At 37.8% G+C, this 21030-nt stretch overlaps 1 protein-coding gene across 1 annotated transcript; it reads right to left on the bottom strand.

Annotated features, from left to right (window-relative positions):
- Positions 1-2235: 2235 nt before the first annotated feature.
- On the bottom strand, positions 2236-20640 carry LOC134796296 (SPRY domain-containing SOCS box protein 3-like). Its single transcript, XM_063768377.1, has 6 exons — positions 20377-20640; positions 17690-17883; positions 16169-16394; positions 9899-10129; positions 5332-5396; positions 2236-4586 (listed from the first exon to the last, which is right to left on the bottom strand). The coding sequence occupies exons 1-6, from the start codon at positions 20507-20509 to the stop codon at positions 4509-4511; spliced, it is 927 nt and encodes a 308-aa protein (XP_063624447.1). The 5' UTR covers positions 20510-20640; the 3' UTR covers positions 2236-4508.
- Between the last annotated feature and the right edge of the window lie 390 nt (positions 20641-21030).

The following is a 21030-nucleotide window of genomic DNA, read 5'->3' as shown; positions in this document are numbered from 1 at the left end:
CAGTCTTCAATGTAACTAAAATCGCATACGAGTTCGCGCGCCGTCTAAATCAACCTTAAAGGTCAAATCACATCGTATGCGTAATGCAGCACGCATATAGGTACATATAGATATAATATATATAGGTGTATATAATATATAGAACCATATATGCAGCACTACGCATACGGTGTGTTCTGGCTCTGGCCTATACTAAACTTCGTCAGCTCATCACACGTTCACACCTTTAAGATCTACGGTTTACGTATTGTGCTATATTAATTGCTATACTTATAATAATTATGTAGGTATATGTAATCTAGGGTTCTAGACCATTTGCCTTTTTATATCTTTTTGAACAATTTGTTTGGCACATTCAGCATTTACCGTGGTGAGAGATAATTAAAGATACACAAGCAGGCACAGAAGTACTTAGATAAAATATCCTGTGTGGTCATTTTGACCTGCAATTTGTTTCATATGCTGTGCTATGTGAAGTGGATGGTATTGAACCTGCATTAACACGAACTCAACACTGAGCTCTGTGTGTGCTATTGAGCTCTGTTCAACAAGAGATCCATTCCTGACATTAGCCATCCATTAATTAGTGATCCTTCAGAAGGTGACGTAGGTTACATAGATATGATACAGATTTCAGATCTATTTTTCAAGAGCTAAAGTTGAACGTGTATAAGGGTTATCGTGCCCATAGAAAATTTGAATTTCGCGCCTTTTTCTACTGACAAACCGGCTATAGTGTGCTAATCACAGGAACGCCGCAACAGTATCTCGCGCGCGAGATTAACTAGAGTCCGTCTAAGCAAATTCTTCACCGATTTAAATAGACTAAATGAGGCAGTGTCATTATAAACCTCATATTTTCATAGAAATTGGACATTAATAATGACATGGCCAGTTTGTCATTGCAAATGCCATGTAAACTTAGCTTAGTCCGACTTTTTCTAACTGTATTAATTAGAGAGAGACGGGCAGTCTTTCATCGTCTCGTGGGAGAGATTATCGCGGCGCTCCTGTGCTAAGCCTCCGGTATTATACTTCATCTACTTTCATGAACACTATAGGGTTATCTTATCAGTTGACGATGCCGGTGTCCTCCCACACGACGAGACGGTGGCCGGGCTGCACGCTGTCCACGTAGAACCCGTTCATGTACGGGCTTGGGAATAGTGCGCTCAGCTGTGAAAATACATTGTTATTTATACATTCGTATATACTTACATAGAACCCCATTTTTTTTTATAATAAACTGTTCGGCGATTGGTTCAAGTCACACCTGATGGAAAGTGAAGACAGAGCCTAAGATGGAGCTCACCGGTTCAGTAATAGCACAGTATAATAAATAGTACTAACGTAGTAATAGCCTATTCACTCTAGCTTTAAAGAGACCGAGGTCATATTTCTGAGGGAATACAGATTTCTTGGTAATTCCAGAGACATTTCGAGTAACGCGACGAGAGACATTCAAAACTGTCGGTCAAAATGTTGATTCGCCTACACACATTCCATTAGTCTAAGATCTAAGTTAGCCAGCATTCTTGAGAAGAAAAAAAAAAGTATCGTATTGTAATGTACTCATATCATTCAGTGTAGTGAAATGTAATGCAATGATTTCAGAGCAAAAGTATGAATGATAAATTAGTAATTTTGTCCCTTGGCCAAATACCATATTATTATATAATAAAGTAAAATCAAAATACAGTTGTAGTGCATAATCCTTTACCATCGTATTTTCTCGGAAACGTTCGTATTTGTCATGCTACTTCAGTCAACCTCAGTACTTTTTGTACTGAGACCGACTAAAACAGCATGACTACGAACATTTCCGTGAAAGTACGATGGTAAAGGATTATGCACTACAACTCTAAATGTAGAATAAACGTACTTACTATTATAGTTCGTTTTTTTAGCATTAGAAATAAGGTAAACAATCTTGATGTGTCTTTTAATTGAAAAACACATTTTAAAAATAAGTTACGGCAAATATGTAACAATTATGAATCTAATACGATCTTTTATATTCTTCTGCTTTCATAAGTAATAGTTATTGATTTTTAAAAAGCTTTTTTCAATTAAAAGACATGTCAAGATCACTTACATTCTTAGAAGTTCTTTCTAATGCTAAAAAAAACGAACTATAGGCATAAATGTTATAATTGCAAATATATAGCATCCTATGTATCATCATACTTAAAAAGTTATTTCTTACTAAGAAAGGAATGAAATTGAAATAAAATATTCCAACATATCACAGACATTTATTTCAAATTACCATTTCAGCATATCATTCACGCCAAGTCTTAAAATAGGTAATTAAGTTACAGTATTTTTCAAACTGGAAAGGTACGATGATAGATGTCACCTCCATACAATTTATAACCTAAAAATGCCAAATGTCGCAAAATTGTATTGAATTGACATCTATCATCGGACCCTTCCAGTTTGAAAAATACTATAGTAAGTTTAGTCGGCAATCATAGCAGTTCTCAAAAACATTCTACTAATGACATTATGACTTATGAAAAAGGCACTTAAATAATCATGAAATTAATGAAATACCTACTTTTGGCATTGGTCGTAAATGTCGTAATGCCTATTTATATATTTAACATTCAGTAGTCAGACTCAATTCCATAAAATACCTACATATTTAAAGAAACATTATACAAGTACAATTCTTACGTCGTCCTTACAATAAATTAAAGTCAAATATTATACAGACTTTAAACAACTAATCACAACTAAATACATACATACATATCTACTTTCATATGTACTTTGTTACAATATTCATTTTAATAGATCAAAAATAGCAAAATAAAATGCAGCTTAAAACTAAATTACATTACCTATATATTTTACAAGAGTTATGCCCGAAGCGAAATATTTTTTTTATAATAGTAAAATTTATATTATAAATCTATTTACTTTGGGACCATTAAGTAAATTGTCTCAAAATTTAATTCCTAAAAACAGTAATTAAATCTAACGAATGCTGCCTCTTCCTGCGATAGGTGCAACTAAAATCCAGTAATAATCCATTAAAAAACCTTAAATTATATTCCCTTACCCCCGTAAAATGTGCCCCCCCAGGGGGCACTTCAAGGAATTCCGGCCAAAAATTAGTTCTGGGTTAGCTCATTTAAGGGTTAATAAATATAGGTAGGTAGGTTTTACAACATAAGGATAGGGTGGAAATTATAAATATTCCTTTAGAGTAAACCCTATTTATTTCCTTAGATTGAAACGAAATCCTCAGTACGTACGAATTATGCATATTTAGATTTGAACATCAAAATCAGATCAGGTAAGTATCATTGCACCAATTTAAATTTTCACGATTTTTACTCATTATTATTTACTAAAACGGGACTTAGTTGCGTAAATTGTAGTTACTTATTAAGTCCCGTTTTAGTAAAAAATATTAAGTAAGTAGGTATCTTTGATTCATTATATTCAGTGTCTCGGACTTGGCATTGAGTCGGATTATTAGAAATATTAGTTTATCTCCTACTAATGTGGGCAATTGGCTACTTGCCTACTAGTGTAATCAGCTTCTTTTTTAAAACTGTCAAAACGATTTGCTAATATGGAATTTATATGAAAACGTGTATAGTGACGTCACGGTCAACTCGCTTACTTTTTTATTTCAATCCGATTTATTAAATAGAAATTGTAGTTAAAAATAACTGCTATCTATGTTTTTCTAATAATTATCTGGTATTTTATTTCGTGCACAGTGTGAAATAATTTATTTTAAGCCGAAGAAAGTTTACCCAATTGCAAATTTGAAATTTGATTAATTATTTTCACTTCTCATGCTCAAAAAGTGCACCTTTATGTCGTGCGTAGACGACATAAAATCGCATTTTATGCTCTAGAGCATAAAGTAAAATCATCTATTACGACCCTTATTGACTTAGCAATAAAGTCCAAATTCTGCCATACAAACTGCCAGCCCTGCCGGCGCGCCCCCGACCGGCGCTCTCCCGATCGGCGTGCCCCGCGCCTCCAACCGGCCCAAGAACTATTTTCTTTAGTCTTGAATAAATACGTTAAAATAACCTTAAATATTTGATTTTTTGTATATTTTCCTCGCAATCGAAGTGAAAAGCAGAGTGTACAACAAGGGCATAAATGTCCATTTTTACCCTCGTCTACATTTTGCCTCAAAAAAAAATTGCCTCGGGTAAAAATGGGTGACTTTATGCCCTTGTTGTACAATCTACTATATATTTGAAATTTATCATTATCATCCTTATGCTAAAACTAGCCTTGATCTGTCTTTGCGACTATAAACAGGGTCGTCAGGGTAGTGGCAAATGAGAACGTAGTCGTTGAGCTTGTAGCCGCGCGCACCATCAAGGCAATCTGAGTGGAAACTCAGCAGTGAACAGCGGAGCGTCCGGCGCGTCATCCATAACAAATGCAAACATGTATATGCGTGTGGCCTCAGTGCAAATCCCTTGGAAGCTCGACGCTGCACGCTCCGCTTGTCGCTGGCGCCGCGCTCAGGCGAGCGTCTCCGGGCGGCGCGCGCGGGCGGGCGCGATCTGCCAGTGCCGCCGCTTCACGCCCGACGATCGGCGCTGCAAACGAGACGCCTATACATATGAGGGAGATAACAGATCCCCCGGATTTGGTTTGATAATGCCTGTTCGGCGTGAGTCTGACCCATCCATGCGTGTATAATTAATGAATGTACGATTATTTTAAAAAGATTTCGGGATAAAAACTACACATAGGGGAGATATCCCTCAAATTTCTCATGTAACAGAAAACCTACCCTCACCCAAATATTGAATGCCGACTTAATTGGCGTGATATGCTGGACTTATCATGCTCATAAATTAGGTATTATTAAATTTATTAATAAGATAAGAACTCCATGCACAATTGGTCACATAAATGTACAATTTATCGTTGAAATTTTATAAAATATTTAACATAAAAAAAGTTATTATCGCGATCGCTAACCCTCCTCATGCAAGAAAGATTATAGACTGCATTAAAAACTTTATAAAAATTTTCAAACAATAGTCTAAAGACTCTAAAGTCTCAAACAAGTACTAAAATACTGCAGTAAGTATAGATAACAATATTCTGATTTTCTAATTATTTTTACATTATATTTTATTGAATATACCTACCCTATAAAATATTAATAAATGCCAAGTAACTTTCACCAAAGGGACAAAATTACAGTATATCTAAAGCCAGCCAAATTACATCGAAATATGTACAAAGGATGCCAATGGAAAGCCCTAGGATGAGCACTAACAATTCCTTATTAATCTTATTATGCAATGAGTGTCTTGTCTTTATATTACTTACCACGCTATCGCTGACTTCCTCAAAGTCCATGGGAGACTCTTGTTGAGATGCGTCGGGAAGGCAATCTGGAATTTAAAGAAAATAGTTTTCTTAAGGCTTACATATTTCGCAGGCATATGGTTTTTGGCCTGTGTGAATCTCTTTAAAAAAAGAGCATCGGTTTTTTTAGGTTCCGTACTCAACTAGGAACCCTTATACTTTCGCCATGTCCGTCTGTCTGCAATTTGGCATGGATATATAAATCAATCATCCCGACAAACCCCTCCCTCCCCTACACGTACAGTGGGGATGTTTTTTTTTCTCTTCAACCCTATGTTGTTGAATAGGTTTTTCAAAAGGAATAGGGGTGTTCTAAAACCATTTTTAACATATTTTTGTAAATATTTTCGGAAATAATCGCTCGGAAAAAAATGTGCCCCCCGAGGGCACTTCAAGGAATTCCGGCCAAAAATTAGTTCTGGGGCATTTAAGGGTTAATAAATATAGGTAGGTAGGTTTTACAATATCATTTAAAATGCTTGGACAACTCACTAATTCTAAAACAAATAAAGTAATCAGCTAAGGTCGTTAAATTCAGAAGGTCGTTTTGTTGCGGTTTTCCTACACGAGCCGTGTTTGTTTGTCACACTAGACCAGCGGTCGGCAACAGGCGGCCCGCGAACCTCTCACTTGCGGCCCGCGAGCCCTCCTGGCTAATTTGTATGTCAAACAACAATGTCTGATAAAGTCACACATATTAACAAAATGCGGCCCGCATCAACTACCTTAACTACTAAGGTAAACGTACTAGTGCTCGACATGCTAATGCTCAATAGATGACACCTTGCTGTCACCTCTATTGACAATGACTTAAGTTTCAAGATGACATGTACTGGGACCGAGCACCAGTACGTTTATGTGGCCCTTGACTGCTAAAAGGTTACCGACCGCTGCACTAGACTCTAGAGAATATAAACTGTTTTCCTTTAAAGTATTACCTACAATGTATTATTAACAGAGTGTACTGTGGCATCAATTATGTAAATAAACATAGGTATGTTGTTAATGACTATGGTCAACTTAATTCGTAGTTTTATTTTCAATCAAAGTATTAGGTAACACTATTACCAGATGATTAGTTACACAATACATATTTAGATAACCTACTGAAATTTCTAATGCAAAACTGGCAAAATATCGTTTACTTACTGTATTTTTGAGTTCTAGAGTAGAGGTGACGATATAAAATGATTTTATTTGGTTTGTTTTGAAGACAAAGATTTGTGGCAGCAATAGATAATATAAATAGGTATAAGGTACCTATACTCAAATAACTAATAAACTACCTGCAACCTGCAAAAGGTGCGAGCGCATTCAATTTTCAGTCAGTGATTTGATTTAATCTTCGGATGATTTTAAAAACCGGACAAGTGCGAGTCGAACTCGCTCACCGAGGGTTCCGTACTTTTTAGTATTTGTTGTTGTAGCGGCAACAGAAACACATCATCTGTGAAAATTTCAAGTGTCTTGAGATACAGCCTGGTGACAGACAGACAGTGGAGTCTTAGTAATAGGGTCCCGTTCTTACCCTTTGTATACGGAACCCTAAAAACTAGAGATTAAAGCCAGTTTTCTGTATCAGTGTGAAAATTATTTCTCAAGTTTTAAATACTCCTATGGAGCCCTAACTCGCAATAGTAATTTCAGTTCGTATGTGAAGTTATTAGTCCGTGTGAATCACTACGCTAGACCGCTCCAACCACTATCACAGCGAGCCGACGAACTGTCATTGACCCCTTATCGGACCATTTCAACTACAGCTGACTTTGTTTCCTAAAATAATACTTGCAAAGTCTTCGTGAGAAACTCATAACATTTATAAAGTGTATAAAAATGGCTTTCATATTGTGTGGTGGGCATGGGCAATAATCGCGGGTTCAAACCTCCGTTATGCTGTAGAGAGCAGAAAAAATCGTTCATAAAAGAAAGTATAAAGATAACTAACAATTTAGTCCGGATCCTTATCTATAATATACAGACAAGAAGTAAAGTCGAATGTTGTCCGTCATGTTTCGCTCCGTAACCAGTTTTGTTTAATAGTCTCGTAAGTTTTGTAGCCATAAGATTATAATTGATATCAAAATTACCCACAAACGCTCTTATTCTCTTTAAAATAAAGTTACGGTCAGTTGATTTTTAGCAACTTCCGCTGTAGACTTTACATTGTATGGGTTAAGATCCTGTCCTATCTTTATCATATTGGCTTATGACTTTCTCTGAGATAACACAAGAAATAAAGAAGAGTAAAAGCATGATATGCACGCATTAAATACTATATACTTTAATCTCATACAAATAACACCGTATTAACATACTAACAAAAGTGAAGGTCGGCTTTATTTAACAACTGACTGGTATGGTTTTCTGTCACCTGTAATAACGGGTTTTTGTTTATTATGTTGTAAAGATAAATGTACTTATATACCTACTGAAATACATAAAATTCCGTGAATAAATATTTTCCATAATGGCAATATCCAGGGATGAAAATGAGGACGACCTTTGTATGGAGAATTGAGCGTCGTTCCTCTTAAATTGCAAAATATTTTTGAAATCTCACATATTTTCCTTATTGAAATTGAAATATTAACTATTATGAATTCAAGTAGATCGACCAATACAAATGAATATATACGATAAATTGAATGAATATATACGGTAAATTGAATGAATATATACGGTAAATTGATCGAATAATAAATAAATTGATCCGTGCACGCGTATACTGTCTCTACGCTTGATTGAATATGATTATATTTATTTGTTTTATCAATATAATTATCATATAATAGTGACTACAAACAGTAGAAACATTTTAATTGAATTGCTACATGGTGGAAAACTTTGATTATCTCTTTGACTTCTAACCTAGATCCTAGATAAAGATTAATGCTTTGTTTGACCGCTGTAATTATAGATGAAAATAGTCAGCAGATTTCTGTAACCAAGTTCCTTTAAGGGCATTTTCATTTAACTTGTACTTTAAAGCGCGACTTAAGTCGTGTTTCAGTAGCGTCTAACCGTTACATTCTTGACAAAATGTATGGGATTTGACATTGACCGTCAGTTTTGTAACGATTGCTAACCGGGCGTTAAAGGTGCACAGTTAAGTGAAAATGCCCTTAAGGATGCTGCTGCGATTTTTTAAATGGCAAGTATTGATATTGGTTTTTGTTACTAGTACGGTTAACTATGGTTCTGAATTTGTGGTACTTCTTGTTTTTGGTTGTCGCCTGACGATATATATATGAGTGATAGTCTGTCCACGATAAATACGCCACACACATTTCTACTTATAATGATATAGTCTAGTCGGGTCTTTATAAATCTTCTGGGATAGAATATTGTACGGATTTCTTTTACGACTTCTAATACTCGTATGTAATGGACAAGGTAATGTATAGAATATATAGTATTTCCTTATTAATATTACTCGTAAAACGAGGAAATATTAACACGCCACGAGGCATAATTAATCAAGTATTCCTGTTTCTATTAGTATAGCTTAAGAGTAGATTAGATTAAGACTAAACCATCTATGATATGGTGATTCCTTTTTTATTTCGTTTCCTAAGAGTTTATTGTACTTATAGATAATTTTTGTGGTTACGTCAACCAGGGCGTATATTCGTAGGTACACTATTATACTAAATGTGTCTCAACCGTAGGTACACTATTATACTAAATGTGTCTGGCCGCCTATTACCTTTTAACCTAGAAACTACTAAACAAATTTTGATAGAACTTATCCTGTAAAAAGCTTTACCTAATCGTTCTTTTTGTTTTGGAAATCCACCCACCCTTGAGGAAGGTGATACAGAACGCTTACATGCTGGTGAAACCACGGGTACTACTAGCTACTAGTTTATATCTAGATACTAATTTATATTTTCTGTGAATGGCTAATTAATGTTTCTTAATGATCCGACGCCCGCTTGGTAACATCCATAACCACATACAATTGGGTCACTTTGTGTTAAGTACTATAGTTCATCGACCACAATTTTACGTTATCTGTCTCACCTATTTAAACCCGGTTTTTATTTAAAACATCGCTATCGCAGACAAATAAGACAATTAAGCGACATCTAACAACAGTTATCTTGTATTATGTAGGTCATGCTCATGAGATATCACGTTTTTGTTTGAGAGGAGTTTTCCGTATATGCTCAGTTTACACGAGAAACCACTTGCTCAACATAAATTTGGAGTGCATACCTGATGCAGAGTTGCAGACAGGACTCTCGCCTCATCGACTGTTAGTAGTAAATTAGACATAACCTAACATAACTCACCTTCAGTAGGCATGAGCATCTAGAAGTGCATTCTGAACAGCATCCATAGCCCCGGCGGTATCCTCGCTCGTTCTTCCTCACTGATTAAAACTGACAGTATTTTCGCCGCGTCGACCAGTAACAACGCCCGCCAGGACGCAGCATATATATCAGTCGCATGGTTGACTGCGCCGCGGTGGAACACACCATGGGGATTGTAATAGCTACATAGACCAGTACATTAGACAACTCACCTTCAGTAGGCATCAGCATCCAGAAATGCGGTCTCAACAGCCGCCACAGCCCCGGCGGTATCCTCGCTCGTTCTTCCTCACTGACTGAAGCTGACAATATCTTTGCCGCGTCGACCAGTAACGACGCCCGCCATGACGCCGCGTATATCAGTCTCATGGTTGACTGCGCCGCGGTGGAACACACCATGGGGAACAGGTTTTGGTGGCGGCGGAGGTTGTAGAAGGATATGCCTGTGAATTAATAAAGGCGCGATTAGATGACAAAAAGTTGCACAACTCTTCCTATTTGGTAAAGGGGCCCACAGATTACCAGTTCGCCGGACGATATCGGCCTGTCAGTTAAACGCAAAATTTACGAGCTCCGAACAACTAATCAGTGGGCCCCTTAAGCTTAACTTCTACGTCATCCGGTTGCACTACACAGACCAGGGTCCGGTTATGAACATATGTATAATTCATCATTTCATAATATGGGCTCATTAGTGTCGACGCTACGGTGGAGCAACGTACCTAACTAAAACAAACCCACTTTTACATACCTACATAGGTTGCTACTATCAGCCACCTTTGCCTTTGTCATGGTGTAAGCAAAATCTTTCAAGTTTAACAATATAAATATAACTACGAAGAATATGGAAGTACCTTGACAAGTTGATGCATCTGACAATGAAATCGCATGTTGACAAGCCGTTATACGAGTATTGACCTTACAGGACGGAAGTTAATTATCATTAATTAAAAATGTTTTCAATAACTTCAGGGTCTGGGTTAGTTACATTTTCGTCGGATCAATCTTAACCTTTTGAACGCCACAGACAGCAATTGACGTCAACGCAAAATCGTGACAACGACGCCAAAGACGGCATTTGACGTAGATCGTTTTTTGATGAAAATCTACTGAAAAACACCCCACTTTTAGGTTGGCATTACTTATATTAAATATAAATTTTACCCCCGTGGCGTCAGTGGCACGGCAAATGGATGCGCCGTTTGGCGTTCAAAAGGATAAGAATTGATAAAGGACCTATGATTTAGAGCTTGAACCGCTTTATTTATGGCAAAATTAGCTTGCTGAATGAAATGACAGGATAGCCTAGGTATCCAATTGAGTCATACCAAAGCAGCCTAAGTTTTTAACCAGTTGAAAGTGTGCGTGCCAATTATCACTAAATTACTTAATCACGAGAGTCAGTCGAATGTCAGGTGCAAGGCAATGCCACTGAATTAAATGGCTCAATAAGGAAAGCATAATAGTAAGAAATACTGTTAAATCAATGTAAGCTTTTAACAGACTCTTAAAATACGAAGAAGTTTTCAATTTGTCTGTTTTTTTTATTAATCAGTATGGAAGCCAAACAATAGCTGAACCTTTCGTCCGCGCCGAAACTGTATTTTAGGTAGTGTCTGGCCGAAGTTCCGGTTTCGGCATATAAATCATGTTGAAGAAATGAAACTAGAGCAAAACAAAACCGGTTCGGTTTAGGTAAAAAAAATCCGGTATCTCTCGGACACTACAAAACGTTAAGATGAGGAACTAATACGTTAGTAACGGTTAGTGAACTGATCAATGTCAATATCGTTGTACAGTCGCCATCAGATATATCGGAGCGACCAAGGTGTTTACAAGTAACAGAACATGCCTCTATCTATATTGTCAAGGCCCTATGGTGCGCGATCAGATATTTTTGAGCACCTCGACCGCTCCGATATAGAAGATAGTGCAGTCGACGTCAAAGATATGTTTACACTTTTGCACCTTACTCCTTTGTAATAAATGTAATAATAAGGCGAAAAATGTAAAGATATCTTTGACATCAACTGTACTCTAAATCTTTAGGATGTTGTCTGTAACTCGGTACCTAAGTAGGCTAGACTTAATTGCCCTGCTTACGAGAATAATTAAATACCCACTGTAAAACTAATTATTCTAATTAATGCGCAAACTAGTAAACGATTCCACGCAACATTGTAATCGAGCCGGCTTAGCTTATCTTATAATAACTGGATTGTGCAGATAGAGACATTATCTTATAATAACAATGACTACATAGGTATTTTATTATGATGTTATTATTTTTTTTTTTGCCTGAAATAAAGAATTTGATTGATTGATTGATTGATAGGTATTGGAAGTGCGTTTATTGCATTTCCTGTACTTAGAAACTGAATTTGAAAACGAACGAACAGTAAAGTCGATGAATCAATATGGTATACCTCCAACTATGCGTCTATCTATCTATACGTACCTATTGCTATACTAGGTGACATTTTTAGGTGATGTATTGATCAACTTTTACTATAGCAGCAACTCGGAAATCACAAAAAATCCTGGTCTCGTTACATTGTCTCAAATTTCAAATTTTTTTGGGATCCAGGGTCTCATAACAAAAGTTGCCCATACAGACAGTCGTGTAACTCGTGTATATAGTCGTATATCTTGTATCAAGTAATAATTAGCTCGAGTATTATAAAAGGGTCATCATTGCCATCAACGACTCGGCATTGATGATCGTTTTAGATACGACACTGACGATCGATCAATCGTCAATTTCGTATCAAAACAATAACACATTGTGAAGTGAGAATCGTTTTTTTAACATTTCACAATAAAAGTCCATGTTACGATACCACACCATGTGACTCCACACACAAGTACCGTAATTACTCGTGAGTGCCAGTAGTCACGTAAGTATGCGTTAGCATTTTTGTCGTAAAGAATCCTAACTACTTTTATTTTTTATTCGCCTAATTTAAGGAAGCATATGAGAAATATGTTTCTGGTGAATTTTTGCAAAGGCAAATGAACTTTAAGTTGGGGTAAATGGATAATTTTATAGAGCAATAATGCACAAAGTAACAATGAATAGCACATTTAAAAAAATAAGCAAAATCATAATGTTTATTTATTATTTAGGTAGAACGTTTTTTAAGTAAACCTCGCTCTTCAAATTCGGGTTATATAGGTAATACAGGATGCCCCAAAATTACGTTTACAATAAATTTTAGGAATACATATTTAGTTACTTATACGTCTTCTACAAAATGTCAATAAAAGCTTTGATACACAAACGCACACGTTTGTTAAACTTATCAACAATATGCCGTAGTAAAAATGTTTACGTGCTTTGGGCCAACCTGTAGACCGGTGTAACTTGTAACTTTGTTCCGGTTTATGTGATGTTGAAATAAAACGTTATGCAACCGACCGATTTAACCTTCGTATGTTTATTACTATGTTGTTGTCACTCTGATAATATAAAGGCCTGGCCAAACACACAGCGCGACGCAGCGTACACATGCTAACAGGTTACCGACGTCAAACAGACTGCGTCCCGCCGGTATCACGCCCCGCTTCTGTCGCGCCAAGCGCCGAGCGGACGCGGCGGGCCGCCGCGTTCGCGCGCGCGAAGAGGGCGTGTTGAGAGCGTGATTCCGGCGCGATCCGTGCGCGCCCTGTTTGAACAGGCATCGCGTCGGCATCACGCGGCGCGGACGCGGCGCTGTGTCGCGCTGTGTGTTTGGCCAAGCCTTAATAGTTTGAATTTGTTTACGATGTCATATGTCACGCTATCAAACCAACAATTGCACTCTCGTAGCGATATAGTAATTGGTATTATTATAATTGGATGAACAGTTTGTGTTAACAAAATAACATAAGTAAATAGCGGCGATAACAATATATTTAACCCCGTCGGCGATTCCGAATATTTGTTTTAAAATGTTTAAAATTTCGAATTCTTACATTCAATTCAACACACTGTTGTCCATCAGTACCCAAGTTAGTTATTTTATATAATAGTGTAAACTCTATATAGCGACACTCAAGGGACTATACGTCTACCATTAGTTTTGACATTGACATATACGCTCACGTCTACGGAACTTACTTTCTATGCATCTCGCTCGTACTCGCATATTAGTGCAAGCGAGATGTACAGAAAGTAAATTACGTAGACGTGAGCGTTATGTCAATGTCAAAACTGGTGGTAGACGTACAGACGTTTTTTGTGCGCTATAGAGTTTTCTTTATATAAAGAGAAATTAATATTAAAATAAGGCAACTATAGCCAACAAATGTCGACGTTATAGGGAGTGAATCGAGTGACGTTATATGGAGTTTACACTGTATATTAATATGAAACCACTACGCCACTGTCTAATTTTAGTATTAATTTTATTTTCCTTTTAGGTAAAAGGTCAGGGGTTTCCACTTGTTCATACATTCTTTCATGTTTACAATAATTCATCATTTCTTCAGCTAGAGTCAGCGGGATTACCAAACCAAAACTTACTGATATATTTATTATTTCAATTTTCAGAAAGGTAATCTGTCAAAAAACACCCGCGATAAACGGAGAGAAAAAATCCATGACGAGCCCTGACGAAGTGTCTTGTTTTTACCAATTTTGAAAAGAGGTGAGTGAGGTTATAACTTATAATATAACTGCCACAGGTTTCTAAAAATGGCACCTACAACACAAATACAACACGATAAACAGATAACTGCATATTTAAATAGCCAATTAGGGAGCCCCTGTATACGTATAGTGTTACAGTGATAAGCATAATTAATGTTAACATTTCGTAACACATAAACACTATTAATTCGAGTAAATTTGATTGTTTACGTTTTAACAAGATTACTACAAATACATAAAAACTTTCCACCTATAGTTTATACGACATGCAGTGCGGAGTAGATACCTAAACGAGATCTTTTGATAGAAATTATGAATATTAATATAATATAAATATAATATAACGAGGAAATAAATACATTATTAAATCATAATACTTGGAAAACAGAGATGTCACATTTGCAAAAATAATATTCGAATTTTTTTCCTATCATAACAGGAATTTGTTAATTATTAATTTTTCCTTTAATTACATTTGGACTGTAATACTAATTGTTTCAATCATTGCGATCTTCCACTGCATGACTGATTTAAAATATTTATTTAATTCATTATCAAAGATTAGATACCTACGACTAAAATTTAATTCGTCATAAAACGCAGTGTGCAAAACGCACGCGACACTAGTACAACATTTAATTACTTACAGATTAACGTCAATCATATTTAATTAACATAGATTAACCCAAATCCTATGTTTGTTTGATTGTGAATTCGGCCGGCACTATCTTAATCGTGTTTAATCCTTTAGATACATGGATGGACGAGGAATGAAACATCGCTTGTTATTGTACCTACATAACATAGGGACCTACTGCTAAAATTCCGGTCAGTAGGTGTGAGAGTGAGACAACAAAGGATGAGATCAAAATTTAAAATGCGGATGGTATGGATCCGCTAGTATGTGCTATCTGTAGTAATATCCATGCAAAGTCAAAACCCATAGATTTTCTTCGTATTCATCACTACAACATTGAAAGAGGGTTAGGAACAGGAGGTAAGTCCACTTCACCGAGGATAGAAGTTAACTTGTAACCTATAGTTAAGTTATAAAACTTACCTTGTGGCTTCCTGTCGAGGTAGAACTCCAGCGTGCCCTGCCACATATCGACGCGCACGCCAACTATGGAGCCGCGATAGAAGCCCGGACTGTCGGCCTTCTTCGCGTCGTGTCGCACGGCGCCTTTGTACGACACGCTTTAGGAATGCTCGTCCTCTTCAAGGACAGAAGGTATCTTAGTTAAGTTACAAAACTTACCTTGTGGCTTCCTGTTGAGGTAGAACTCCAGCGTGCCCTGCCACATATCGACGCGCACGCCAACTATGGAGCCGCGACAGAAGCCCGGACTGTCGGCCTTCTTCGCGTCATGTCGCACGGCGCCTTTGTACGACAGGCTTTAGGAATGCTCGTCCTCTTCAAGGACAGAAGGTATCTTAGTTAAGTTACAAAACTTACCTTGTGGCTTCCTGTTGAGGTAGAACTCCAGCGTGCCCTGCCACATATCGACGCGCACGCCAACTATGGAGCCGCGACAGAAGCCCGGACTGTCGGCCTTCTTCGCGTCGTGTCGCACGGCGCCTTTGTACGACAGGCTTTAGGAATGCTCGTCCTCTTCAAGGACAGAAGGTATCTTAGTTAAGTTACAAAACTTACCTTGTGGCTTCCTGTTGAGGTAGAACTCCAGCGTGCCCTGCCACATATCGACGCGCACGCCAACTATGGAGCCGCGACAGAAGCCCGGACTGTCGGCCTTCTTCGCGTCATGTCGCACGGCGCCTTTGTACGACAGGCTTTAGGAATGCTCGTCCTCTTCAAGGACAGAAGGTATCTTAGTTAAGTTACATAACTTACCTTGTGGTTTCCTGTTGAGGTAGAACTCCAGCGTGCCCTGCCACATATCGACGCGCACGCCAACTATGGAGCCGCGACAGAAGCCCGGACTGTCGGCCTTCTTGGCGTCGTGTCGCACGGCGCCTTTGTACGACAGGCCGTAGGAATGCTCGTCCTCGCCGAGGAGCGACGTGAACCTGAAGCGGCTGTCGGCGATGTTGACTTTGTCGGTGCCGATGCCTACCATCTGTGGACATTGGTTAGATGAGAAATGTAGAATAAGTCGGTCTTATTACAAGGTCAAAAAACAGGTGGTGGTAGAGTTAAATCTATTAAGGTATATTTATAATTTAGTTAACTAATTGTTTTCACAACACGAATCATATGTAGCAATTTGAAATCGAACAAATTACCTGGTCGAAAGATGTCTCTTATTTTTCAGCGGGTTCTAAAGGAAAGTCGTACGATAACAAACTAATAGTAGTGTAATAGCATAGGCAGGGTTCCTTAAGGAAGGCAATGAATAGGCCAGGATGGAGAGCACTACAGCGCAGAGCGACTTATGGTGGTCACGACCCTCAGACATGAGGATTCGACTAGGAAGAAGAAGAAGCATAGGCTAGGTAATTTAATTATCATTATCAGTGAACTTAACACATGTTTGGTTCAGATCGAAACGTGTCTAATATCTATCAATACGACATACGACCTACATTACGTGATTGTCCCATTTAAAATTATTACGTTAGACTCCGATGAGGAAATAATGGACGATCCATTATTTCATTAGTTTGACTCTGGCGACAACTATACACGTGCGCCCTAGACCCTGGCGCTCTCAATCCCCGGCATTTAGGCAAACTGCCAGGAAAACTAGAAAAAGCTATCTCGGCTTGCCTTGAGAAAGAATGCCAACGAACTATAGGGAACAAACTGCGCATAAGTAGTGTTACGAAGCTTAAACAAAAGCTGAAAGATACCAACCGCATTGGTTTACCTTTTGACGCAAATGTATATTGTACGTAAACCTTGAATGGGCTCAGCTCAGACTACGGATGAGTTGTATTATTGAATAATTTAATTTGTCATGCGTATGTGTACTCTTGAGTCTGTTAAAAAGGGCATACTTAAATTAGGCAATTAATCTTTGAAAGGAATGTCTGCTTCCGTTGACATCGAAAACTACTCTAGTTTGGTTACATCTAGTGTTAAAAAAACTTGTAACCACCCATTACCTAATGAGTAAGGAAGGTGCTCTCCTCATCCTACTTCTGATGACGTCGAATACTACCATAATTTGACTATTAGAATTCCAAATTTCTTTATCTACCTCTCTTTCTTTATCGCTCAAATATGCAAGAGCGATAGAGAGGAAGATCACGGTTTTCAATTTTTCGATGTTGGTAGTAGGCTCTGTGTCTCCTTGCACCGCAGTAGTACCGGAACTGTAAAACACATCCCACTTCTAATGGCGTCGAACATTACCCTAATACTACTACTATACTATTAGGCCCATGGTGCGGTAAGATAAAAAATACTCACAATATCAGTGCCATATGTGTCTGTTAGCATCTTGATTTCCCAGTAATAGTGATGGTCCCTGCTGAAAGCTGTGTCCCCTCGCACCGCAGCTGTACCGGAACTGTAGAAGGGATGGAACGTGACTTGCTTCTGGTTGTCTTCGAACACGACCCAACTCTGGCTCTCTTCCGGCTGTTGCCATTTCCATTCGCGTACTGAAATGAAATTAAGAGTTGTCAGATGGATGAGGCTTGATGATTGAGAAGTACACTATTTATTTGAGCAAGAATTACTATTTAATTACGTTTAAATTACTTTTTTCGTAAAATTGGGTATATTTACTAATTTACATAGATTTCAATGCCTGTAAAGCGGCTATCTCTATCTGATTGCTGACTAGATTCGGGAAGCGATATTTTTTAAAGTATATCTGTGTAAAAGATTTTGTAATTTTAAAATGAATAAGATATATCATAGCTTTTTAACTTAATGTTAATCTGGCTAATCTTTACTTTATGGACCCACGATTTGGAGGGTGTGTTGGGTATGGGGGGGTAGAGGGTGCAAAGGGCTACCCCCCAGTCCAACCCCCATGGCGCGGAACCCCATGGTTATGGAGATATCCATGGTTAAAGTTTGTATGAAATTACTATGAAATAAAGGAGAAATGTAATAGCAGATGTCGATAGGTGCCGTTTTTTGTTAATTTATATTACCTTTTATACCACACCACCATCCTCAAGGTCACCGAAATCTCAAGGTCACGAAATTTTATGGTGACCAAAATCTCAAGGTCACCAAAAATTTTGGTCACCAGAATCTCAAGGTCACCAAAATCTTTGGTCACCAGAATCTCAAGGTAGCCAAAATGTCAAGGTCACTTAAAACCGAATCAGAGCACCCCACTATCCACGTGGTCTTGTCTGTCCTACCCCTAGAGAGCAATTCCAAAAACGGAGGCGCGGAGGGAGGGAAGCTGCGGAGCCGAGTGTAGTGAGCGTGCTTTGTCACGCGAGGGCGGAAGGGCTGCTCTTCCGCAGCGCCGGACCTAACCCAGATCCAACAGCTTCACCGCTGAGGTCGAAGGCTCGCGGAGTAGCCCCGAGGTCAGCGAGCGACCGAGACCAAATAGCGAAGCGCAGGGGGTGGGAGGTGGCGAGCGTAGCGAGCCGGCGACGTCCACAAGCGAGCTATGGTCTCGTCAGCTCGCGACCTCAGGGGCGACGAAGCGGGCCTTCGGGCGAAGCGCGCCCCCCTCACCCCTCACCCCCTCCTCCTTCAAAATTTGCTGTAATCCCTTATTTCTTAGTAATTCCATAACTTTAACCATGAATATCTCCATAACCATGGGGTTCCTCACCATGGGGGTTGGACTGGGGGGTAGCCCTCTCCACCCCCTCCCCCCCCTCCCCACCCCAAAAATCGTGGGTCCATAAAGTAAAGATTTACCGAGGAAAAATAGTAAAGCTTTTTGTTAAATGAAAAGATACTAGTAAAGAATACTAGTGTAACTAAATTAAAAACACATAAATTAAATATTGATAAAATAATTTGATATGTTCCCAAAATTGTTAAGTTTTAAGTTAACTAAAAAACAAACTTACGGTAGGTAAGTAGATGTAAATTTTTTTCTATCTTTAGGGATGTTTGTTTAATAATAGTTAATGGTAGCAAGGAGGAAAATGTGATCTTATGACAACTTAATGCAGCACTTAGTTGTGTCATGTAGCCGAGATAACTATCTTTTATGAGTAATGACAGTCTAAAAAAGCCAGGGGCGTATTTACCCTAGGGCCCTCCGGGCCATGGCCAGGGGCGCCAACCCCCACATGCTGCCCCTGACGGATTGTGTTTTGTTTTTCTTCCTAGACTTCTGGGGCGGCGAAACGTATTGGCCCAGGGCGCCAAATTTCAAAATATGCCCCTGAATAAAGCACATTTCTCTATAAACTTGTAATTCTAGACAAATATGTCTGAAGTTAGTGAAGTTTATCTCAATAGAATAATCCAGGTGGGGAAAAAGATATAGGGTCATTGCATCAGTTCACCGTCCAGTGCCTGTTTCCGTCCACTTGGCTTAGTTGCCACAAAGAATTGTGTATTATTTAATATATGCTTCTATATTCAAGAATTGCGTATGATTTGAATATATACCTATATATTCAAATTATAATGACACTACAGTATGGACAACATCTAATGTAAAAAAAATACTTTACACAGTAATATTTATCTATAATGACACTGCCTGCAGAAAGAACTCTTTGTAACTAAACATTTAAAAAGTATTAACTTCAATACTATCACAGTCTGCTCCAGAGACTCTTACTGACACGCAATAGAGAATCCAAGTACTCTGACTGTCTAATAAAAATGTTTGAAGTTCTAGAACCTTGAAAACAAATGATTTGTTTATCATATAACATGACTGATATAAAAGGGTAAATTATTAAGATCAGTAGTTCTTCTATTCTATCTTATCAAAGATATTCAAATAAATATTATCTTATCCTACCACTACTATATGATAAAAATAGCTACAGAATGTAAATAAGTCTAGTTTATTCATTGATTTAAATCATGTGATATTTTGGATTGTGCTTTTGCACAGTTTTAAATCAGTTTAAATGCATTGCATTAGCGCACTATGTCTTAGGGTGGCATTCCACTTTATTTATTAACTCATAGTTTAAAAGTAAAAGAATAACCTTCAACGTCCTCTCCACATGAGCAGGGGTTCATCTGCTTCCATGGCACTGGTTCACGTTTCTTGAAACACTGACAGTATGGTTTGGCATATTTGTTCTCACTGACTTTAGATTTTTGTGGTCCGACCAACATATTGACTGCATAAATTCGTATCACAAAGTAAGCAAACGGGTTCACTTCACTTCGTTATTTCAATACAATGCACAAAATAACAACACGTAACGTACGAACGAAAACACTGTATCGCAGAGCACAAATAACTGACGGTTGGCAGCAGTGACAGCAAGCTTATATAGTAAGTTGTCGTTCAGAAATGTATAAAGTTGTCAGACCTTATTACTCTTTTCTTTTATTCGGCATTTAAAAAACGACAAGGAAAATCAATCATTCAAAAATAAATAATAACTTAAAGAACTTTATATCAATGAAATGTAAATAGAGAAAATTGCATTTCGTAATAATATCATACATTTTCTTTCAAGTATGTCAACTAAAAAATATTGTTTAATTTCCGAACGAAAACAATGAAATTTGACGCGTCTGGAAAATTCCGGAAGTTTCGTTTCTCTCATTTTCATTTTCTCTCGTTATGGCGGGAATATTTAATTGTTTTTTAAGAACAATTCATTAATTACTTTCGAAATAACACTTAA

This window comes from Cydia splendana, chromosome 13 (genome assembly GCF_910591565.1).
Source record: "Cydia splendana chromosome 13, ilCydSple1.2, whole genome shotgun sequence".
Taxonomy (NCBI): Eukaryota; Metazoa; Arthropoda; class Insecta; order Lepidoptera; family Tortricidae; genus Cydia; species Cydia splendana.
The sequence above is the reverse complement of the archived record's forward strand: the minus strand, read 5'-3'. Positions and strand labels throughout refer to the sequence as shown.

Coding starts and splice junctions, on each gene's coding strand:
- LOC134796296 (XM_063768377.1), bottom strand. CDS start 20,509: ATGTTGGTCGGACCACAAAAATCTAAAGTCAGTGAGAACAAATATGCC. Junction 17,884..20,376: donor ATGTGGAGAGGACGTTGAAG/GTTATTCTTTTA, acceptor ATTTCATTTCAG/TACGCGAATGGAAATGGCAA. Junction 16,395..17,689: donor ACACATATGGCACTGATATT/GTGAGTATTTTT, acceptor CAATGTCCACAG/ATGGTAGGCATCGGCACCGA.